A 9,388-nucleotide genomic window follows, 5' to 3' on the forward strand; every position below is an offset into this window, starting at 1 on the left:
CTCCGCAGAACTTCTTCTCGTAAAAGTAAAGTTTGAGTCTTCTTGCAAAGGTTTGACCTCCCAATACACCTTTAGGGACTGGTCAGTTTCTTCGGCCTGGGGGGCCGGTGGATTCATGGGGGGGGGGGGTCACCCTGTTTTTGACTTTGGTGATAGGGGGGGTCACCATGTTTTTGAAATGCCCAATAGGGGGGGGGGGGTCAGTGTGTTTTTGAATTTCGACACAGGCTCATCATTGCCTAAAATGCATCGTGTCAGCCACAAATTTCATCCAGTTGCATTTTTCGGCGCGCCCTTCGGGCGCGTAACTTTAATAATCAGACATATTTTCAGCACGCCCAACTTTAACATATCAGGCATACATATATCAGAGATATATGTATGTTCAATATTTTTCAGCGTGCTCTTCAAGCGCATTACTTTAATATATCAGACATTTTTCAGCACACCCTTCCTGTGCATTACTTTAATATACAAGACATATATATCAGAGATATCAGGATGTTTCACATTTTTCTTCGCGCCCTTCGGGCGCCATACTTTAATAAATCAGAGATATATGCCAGAGATATCTTGATGTTTGCTAAGTGAAAGTGTACTATTATGAAATCTGCATTTCATATGAAAAGCATGACAAATTCCTGATACTTTTCTGTTCTCTCTATGAGAATTCAGTATGAGAAAGCAACATGCACAATATCAATGTTACAACAAAAGGTCATCTCAAACTCCGCACACATCAGATTTGGCTAAAATGCCTCTCTATTGTTCCTCAGGAGATTTAATTGGATGGCTGGCAAGTCTTAACACCCATCAAAGTTTTTGATTTACTGCTTTTTCCTGTTTGATATTAATGATTGACATTCATTTCTGTACAACAGTTCAGGACATCTGGTTAAGCATAGAAAGTGTGAAATACATTCACAGCTCATTCAAAATGTACTGTATTCAAACTTTAAGATTGACACTTTGAAATTCCTATCTTACAACTGACATGCCAACAATTTCATTAAAACACAGAATGACTTAAAATATAAATGTATGTAAAATAACATAATATATATATATATATATATATATATATATATATATATATATATATATATATATATACATATATATATATATTACAGTATTATATTATTACATATTACAGTTGTCGCGTGCGGGGGGGGGGGTCACCCTGTTTTCAAAATTTGGAATGGGGGGGTCACCCTGTTTTCAAAATTTGGAATAGGGGGGTCAGCCACTTTTTGACGTCGGCAAAAGATAATCCACCGGGCCCCCCCAGGCCAAAGAAACTGACCAGTCCCTTATAATATCTCTTTAAACACATATGAGTAGTTTGAAATGTAATCTGAAAAATTATACATTTAAATTTAGTATGTGATATATACTAACATTAACCTTTTTCCTATAAGCATTTTAGATTGTCCCTGTGTGATAGAGCCATATGCATCAATTTGGACCTGTTTGCAACCTCATTTTATTGATTGCTATATTCATATCCTGTTGTGAACGATGTAACCACTTTTACTTAGTTTTCTTGATTGCCAGCTGGTTAATCACGTGTTGATTCGTGTCGAATGAAACAAACAAGTGTTGGTGTGCGTTGTACACTTGGTTTAGTAACCCTTTATTTTAGAGTGTTATTGAATAAAAGACAAGAAATATTGCAACAGATCTAATAGATTTATAGATAGGCACAGTGACAATACAAAACTAAGAGTGAAAAGACAAAACTACTCCTAAAGTACCCAGTTTAGTCTCTCACACATAAAACGTCTTAGTCTGTAAAGTTTATCTAAACTGAACAATCTGCTGCTGAAAGAGTTTCTTTGGAGAGCAATTTTACTGTATCAAGGATAGAATTGAAATCTCGTTTCTCGTGTCCCAAAAGGGAGACTACAATTAAATCATTTATTGTGTGACGTCTATTTGCCTATCTTACTACACAATTTACCTCAGGCCTTTGCTCCGCTTATTAAATGCCTGGTATATCGAACGTCACAAGCGCCTCAGGACTCAATTGTAACACGTTGATGACGTCACGGGCTGCATAGTCATCGTTTGACTGAAAGGTAACCGGAATTATTTTCAACTTCACAACTTCGGAATTTAAAATGGTAAAGTTACGTTTTACATAGGAAATACTGTTCTTACAAAATTATGCAGAAAAATCGACACCTCGCGTAACAACGATTTAAACATACCAATGCGCCATTCGAAAATGAAAATCATTCTATTTTTTCAACAGATTTTGTCTAACATGAATATAAAGCATATTGTAGTCATTTATTGTAAACCACCAAAAATTAGAGTCAAAATTATGTAAGAGAGGCATGTAAAAAATACTATAGCGCAAACATTGGACTATGTACCCTCGAGGCAGGAGACCATTTGCCTTCCTTACATCGGGCAAATTGTTACCTACATACAGTCGGGTACATTGTCCAATGTTTGGGCGATAATATATATTAATCTATATTTTCGCCACAAAAAAATATAATCTAGGCTCACGACATACACACGTTCACCTTGATGCAACAAACAAAGTATATTAAACCAATGCATTATCTGTTTCATGCTGAATTGTTCTCACAGTGGAGGTTACCTTCCTGGTACATTTATAACTTTCACTAGGGCTAACATGATAATAATAATGGAATATTCACAAAGTAACAACAAGAAAACTTCAAGATGATATATCGTGATATGTTGTTTATATGTACAGGATTAAACTGTAACAAATGTAAAATTAGAGCTCTCTAGTCTGTGATTGACATGGCCAATCTTGCTGTAATGACACATCGTCCAATCCAATGAAGAAGTTGCTAAGTGTGTCTTTGCTTGTAGAAAATTGTCCTGATACGGCTTCAAAGGCTACCTGGGTAATAAAAAGAGACGAAAGGATCAAAGATTGCTAAAAATTGAGCCCCTGGCTTACAATACCACCATACAACAATTATCAGACAGTCTAAGACAAGCCGTCTCGAAAGGGGAATGTTTCGGTGAGCATTTATACCAAACATTTAAGGACAAAAGAAATTCTTTGCTGAGGATTAAACTGCAAAGTAAGTTAGTCATGCACGAAGATTTCTGAAGCATATAATTGATTACAACTTATAGGATTCGGACTTCTGGCCACCTGTGTACGTAACCCTATGCATTTCATGAGATATAACCTTAATTATTGTTATCTTACAATGCAGGCAAGGAATAAATGAATGAATGAATGAATGAATGAATGAATGAATGAATGAATGAATGAATGAATGAATGAATGAATGAATGAATGAATGAATGAATGAATAAATAAATAAATAAATAAATAAATAAATAAATAAATACATTGTATGCTTCTGAAAATATACATTAAAATATGGATGAGAACGAGTTCAAACAGATAAACTTTATTTCTGAAGGGCAGGAAAATTGCCACCTATTCCGCATATTGGAAAAAGCACATTCTGCATACGCATGGAAAACATATATCGATAATAATTTTGGGGAAAGTTTCTGCGAATGAATTGAATCGTGCTTTAACACGAGACAGTTATATGTTTATTTCATCTCACTTATTAATAATGGGTCTGTTACATCAAAATTTTACCTGAAGTTATTTTTAGAGATACGTATGCCTCGCATTATGAACAATATGGCGTTATGCAGTACTTGTGGTGAAGTTATTTTTCGAAGATCAAAAGCCATGAGTACGTGCAGATTTGATAGAAATATAAACTCATTAAATTACATGAAACACACTTACCTGCACTGTGAAGTTGTCGTTTTTTGTTATATTCAACGAAACCGAATTCCATTTACCAAAATAAACAGATGTGTCCATCATTTCCCAAACCGTTACGCAGTTTGCCAATCTCGCCTTTGTGGTTTCAGGGACCAAGCATACTTGGAGAGTGAAGTTTCTTCCAATTATATCCTCACTGGGGTAATAGTAAAAGCTGAGACAGTATTGGCTAGCGTTACGTAAGTATTCTGGTATCATCACACGTGCTCGTCTCTTCTCCTTGGTATCGTTGTTCCCGTTTCCTTTGTATTGGGCAACAAGAAATGTGCCTGGAGTGAAAAGTGATGATTTTATTCTTACTTTAGGGGACATTTAGATTAAGACAAGCGAGCTTATTTCAGAATTTGACGGTTTCATTCCAAAATTGCCCAAGTAGTTACTTTCAGGAAATAATAAATCATCAGGCTAAATGTGTAAGATATGTGGGCGTAAAGGTCATTAAAACGTCTTCCTGTAGTTAAGAAAATGATCTATATTGAGCGATGTCCCCGCGCTTCAAAGATAAAATCGTAATGTCCACGTTAGCTTGTTACATTTCATAGCTTGACCCTTATTGATTTCATCTTGTTACTTTGTTTAATATATTCTTCAACACAGTAGGAAAATCCGCGAGAAAAAATATTTGCCCCTGATATCCATGTGACGTTGTCTGAAGTATGTTGAACACAATATATTTTTGAACATTGCGAAATATTAAAAAACTGCGAAAAAATGCGTCCCCTTGTATCCCTCTGACGGTAGGGTGTTGAAAACAGATTACGAGATTAAGTTCGACTAATGTAGACTTTTCAATTAATGAAACGAATCATCAGTGATGTCCATCAAAAGCTTTGAATTATTGACACCTTCTATGCAATCGTACGAGTTCAATTGGACTTGAACGACAATCGGGTCACCGAATATTGGGCTATTCACATCCTACGCTGTTACAACCTCATTACATCTCTCAATCTAAATAACGTACCATCTGGAGGATTTGACTAACATCGGACACTTCAGGTCATTTCAGTCAAATATTGTTCCGTATCAAAACGCGAAAGCGGTTTAAACGTACCATCGGTAGAGTTTGTGGTAACGTCTTCGATACGGAGTCCTTGGTCGAAAGCCCATTCGTATCCATTTTCCCTGGCAAACTTGAACCCACAATTTGCCCTATATTCAAAACCACATATTTTCTGCTTATGGGAATCTGGATCTGTAGACATAGACAAAACCAATGTGAAAATTCATACACTGGCACTATATTAATGCACATTAAATAACCGTCAAGTGGGTCCAATTATCTGTCAAACATTAAAAATGATTAATTTCGTAACATTTATCATAACCATGCGGCATGATACGATGACTCATTATCAGATATGTAATTCTTCAATACAGTTCGGGTTGCACAAGCTCTTGCGCCTGACTTATTGTCATAGAAGTAAATTTTGAATAACAACTGGAACAGAATATCTGTGACATAAGTGGGACGGCTGGACGATATTGTTGACCAAAGTGCAAAGAGTGTTTCTACTAGACTTCACACTGTAAATTTTGTTTTTGCACCACGTTGGTTCGGTATGCGGAATCGAAATCCAACTCTCAACGTTTAAGAGCATACAAACATTCCGTATGTTGCAGATATATTTCAATAAATATATGACGTACCTTGGGAATCCATTAAATAATAGTACCCTGATGATTGCCTTTGCATTATCCTGTGTATTATGTCTTGGTTGTACTCTGTCAACAGCTTGCACAACGTAAAAGATGAGTTCTGTGTTTTGTAGACAACCTGTTTGCGGCTGCCAGAAGCCTTAGTAGCTGTCGTCACGGTGCAATTTGATAGAGTTTCTCTAAGTTGCCTTTTCATTTTGTCCAGGTCCCTCTTCCAGTCTTTTCCATACGCTTTTACACGTCTCCATAGAGTTTTGTTGAATGTCTGGTACAACATATTGTCCGCACTGTTCCATTCTTTTATCTTCTTACAGAGGTCTGAAGTCAAAGTGGCTCGAGTTGTGTTCAGAGGTCGCATGTTTCTAGCAATGTACATGACGTCTTTCCAATCCCAGCGTAACAGTTTCTTCAGTAATAACAACGACTCGTCGAAGTATTCTGTGATAAGCATCAAATCAATTTCGTCTTCCAATTTTCTTATAAAGGTATTGAGAACATCGGTATCGTTGTGATAGATATGGTCCAATCCAAGATCAAAGGCTTGCACATTGCGTGTAAAAAACATGATCGTCTTTCCGTATTTTGCCTTCGTTTTTTCCCAATAAAATTCTGGATCTCTAAAGTATTCTTGGAGAGTCTCCTCGATACTGATATTCTTTTTGATGCTTTTGACAACAGCCGGTATTTTGTAATACACAAAATCCGATTCAAAGTGTGAGCATGTCTCTCGTAATATTGAGATATACTTGGTGGCTGGATTCATGAATGTTTCAAAAGCTGATCTATTGTAGCGTACATGTACGGTCATCATGTTGTACTTGTAGTTGGTCCAATCTCCGGGCTTCACACCAAGGGGTGGTAGAAATAATTTACGTGGACTGTCTTCACGAATTGGAATAATGTTGAAATGTCCGCTATGTTTGTTAGTCTTCATTAGTGCCAACGACAGGTTGTTGGTCATGGCGAATCGGTTCAAAATGGACGATATTGTTGTACTTGCTGTTTTTCGTGTCTTGATGAAGCAAACATCATATATTGGCATACTCTGGCCTTTTCTCCAAGGAGCAATGTACGTTAATGTTCCCTTATCTAGAAAACTTATGAGAAATACTAAAAATAACGTTTCGTCATACAGACCCAATTAGAAAAGAAAATATGTCCCGTTCAAGCAAATGCAATTCATTGCCTTTAATGCAGCAGGACTCTTATATTGACGGGGCATGTTTGATATCATATTAATGAATAAAATAGCTTCATTAAAAAATGCAAAAAATAAACAACATACATGTATGTTTGGGAAAATATGTTCGTATTTAAAATTACTTAGCACAACACAATTTGGTTTGAGTGTTTGTTACTGCAGTCACTCGTTGACGACAGTGCTATGTTCGAATATGCAGCTTCTATACATGATCGACACCGAGCATATGTCCAAACAGGAATTTCAGTCTATGAGGTACTGGTGTTGCCATGGTATCCACTTCACGGCGAAATGGTGTATGATGCCGAAAAGCTGATGACTGTCCGCTTCCTGCAGCGTTAAACTGTCTACGGTGTCAAGATCGTTGCCCCCCCCTCCCCCCGTCTGAGACACTGCAAATCCTATTAGCGAAAAGTCTCGGACAATGTCGTGTTGCTGTGATAGTAAGGTGTGTCGGGATATTAACGGAAACATCGAGTTACCTTAATGTGTGCCAGCTGGTAATCCTCTGATCCGATAGCATGACTAATGCCACGTAAGAGCACACTCCCACCAGAAAAGTCAGGCAAAATATTTTGAGGACCTTGATGTAGATATGTAGGAAAACAGTGCTTAGCACAAAGGACAGAACATTTACGATGTCACGTGCAGATCCGACATTTACGGACAGCAGTAGAAAAATATTTATTTCGCATGATCAAAAAGACCATTCGATTGTTGTTTTTGTTTACCTATGTTATGATTGGGCTTAGGCATTGCAGCTTCGTATAGAAATGTGTCCCTTATGAATCGTAACAGACTGTCTCTGTAACAGTTCCAATTGCTACGTATTATACACACTGTTTGCGGAATTTGCAGCAAGAATTTACAACAAGACAATTTAAAGGAGAGTAATATACCAGAAATAGAGTTAATGTAAAGAGTTTACTCACTTGTTTGTGCGCCAGCATTTTCTGTTTATACATGCAAACCACCAGTATATATTTCTGTTCAGGTTTTACATACGACGAAGTACCGAACGTTTGACGTCAATTCTATGATTTGTTTACATGGTACAATTCTATATTGAAGAAGTTAATAATCAACTTGTGAAGCGGGATTTTATGAGATACAGTTTTGTCATCAATGACAAACCTTGTAGTTTTTGACTTAATGCAACGTTTATGCGTCTATTTGTGTTATTGTCGTGAATATTTTTCGCTATAGTTTTAATATCCGAAGTGTTCAGAGACATAGCTGATGAAAAACCCTGCACTGCGAAGTCGTGTTGACACGATTACTTTCAGAGATTATGGCAAATATGTCAAGAGTGACAGCTAGATTTTGTCCGGTTAGAAATGCAGAATCGACGTGGTGAAAAATGATTCCATTAGTATGTAACTATGCAGATATTTTCCATTAGTTTAGGCCTTGATAGGGTTCTCCTCCAACTTCTCATCTTACTGCAAGCCCCTCCCCATCCAATAGATGTGTCATGTTATATTAAGCACTCGGGTACAAACCTGGCGAAATACCTAGCAGTGGCTTTTCTCGAGAAGTCATCCAACACCGACAACATAAATTTCGGAATAAATACCGAAGCATTGTTTAACAAACAACTTACCACTGGTTAGGCTGCATAGTTCACCTCTGTGACGTAATCACCGCTGGTTTTCGGCTCTTACCCATGGCTACCGACCATTACATCATCGCTCGATTGTTCCCGTCTGCTGAACAAAGAAAGAAATTATGCAAGAATATATAATTTTCAGTCAGTTGTGTCGCCACCGAGGCGTCAATTAAGAATTTCGTGATTACTTCAAGGCTATATAATACTATGAACTCTTAACCCACATAAAGTAAATAAACGATTGTACATCACAGATTAGTGTTGCGTGGAAACGACGAAAATTAAAGGTTCCACCCACTATACTTTGATGTCTTTCCACAGGGGTTCGTGAACTGCCAATTCAAAGATGATACAGAATAACGCTATTAAACCTAGTTTTGTGTACGGGCCTTTTTTCTTGTTCTCTTCTCTCGCCCCATGCTTCCTTGATCTGTGAGTCATAAAGTCAATAGTACGGGTGCAGTGATTGCGCGCGTTGAATTTATTTCCAGCTTGGGGCTACATTCGAATTCAGATTTCGTATCCCCATGGAGTAATTTTACCCCCATAGTTTCCCGAACCAAACATCCTATGTCAACATTGAATGAACAAAAAAAATCATTTACATTTGAGTCATTGCCGTACATGCGAAAGGAGGGATTGATTGTCTGTCACCATAGTTACCAAGTCACGTCTAAGAAAAATCATAGACGGTAATCGTCATTTCACCGAATGCCATCATAGAAGAACAGAGTCGGAGACTTAAAAGTGAAGCCGTGCAAATAGCTTCAACGTTATTTCAGGCAACCAGTTCAATATGTAGGCTTGTAACCGTGCATTATATGTAACAACCTACGATTTCCAAACAAGTTTGCATATATCTAAATTTTGTTTCCCCTAATATAAATACAGCATTTGTATACAAAGAGCTAGAGTCGCGAGTCAGATTTGAGGTAGAACGCGCCTCAGGGACAGATATTCGGACTCTCAAATTTTTACAATTCTTTTCTTATCTACCACTTATGGAGGGGACTCATTTTAAAGCTCTTGGAAAAAGAAAAACTTTCACAGTCTTAGTTTTTCGTAACCCCGAGATTTATTTTTCCGCATTGAGTTAACACAAGGAGGGCGG

General features: G+C 37.4%; 1 protein-coding gene across 1 annotated transcript; it reads right to left on the reverse strand.

The window, feature by feature from the left end:
• Positions 1-1,675: 1,675 nt before the first annotated feature.
• On the reverse strand, positions 1,676-8,342 carry LOC139116906 (galactose-3-O-sulfotransferase 3-like). The gene is made up of 7 exons (XM_070679635.1): positions 8,272-8,342; positions 7,601-7,728; positions 7,151-7,251; positions 5,459-6,564; positions 4,863-5,003; positions 3,770-4,077; positions 1,676-2,887 (listed from the first exon to the last, which is right to left on the reverse strand). The coding sequence occupies exons 2-7, from the start codon at positions 7,631-7,633 to the stop codon at positions 2,759-2,761; spliced, it is 1,818 nt and encodes a 605-aa protein (XP_070535736.1). The 5' UTR covers positions 7,634-7,728; positions 8,272-8,342; the 3' UTR covers positions 1,676-2,758.
• Between the last annotated feature and the right edge of the window lie 1,046 nt (positions 8,343-9,388).

Source organism: Ptychodera flava, chromosome 18 (genome assembly GCF_041260155.1).
Source record: "Ptychodera flava strain L36383 chromosome 18, AS_Pfla_20210202, whole genome shotgun sequence".
In the NCBI taxonomy this organism is placed as follows: Eukaryota; Metazoa; Hemichordata; class Enteropneusta; family Ptychoderidae; genus Ptychodera; species Ptychodera flava.

Coding starts and splice junctions, on each gene's coding strand:
- LOC139116906 (XM_070679635.1), bottom strand. CDS start 7,633: ATGTATAAACAGAAAATGCTGGCGCACAAACAA. Junction 7,252..7,600: donor AAATGCTGGCGCACAAACAA/GTGAGTAAACTC, acceptor ATCTACATCAAG/GTCCTCAAAATATTTTGCCT. Junction 5,004..5,458: donor TTATTTAATGGATTCCCAAG/GTACGTCATATA, acceptor CTATGTCTACAG/ATCCAGATTCCCATAAGCAG.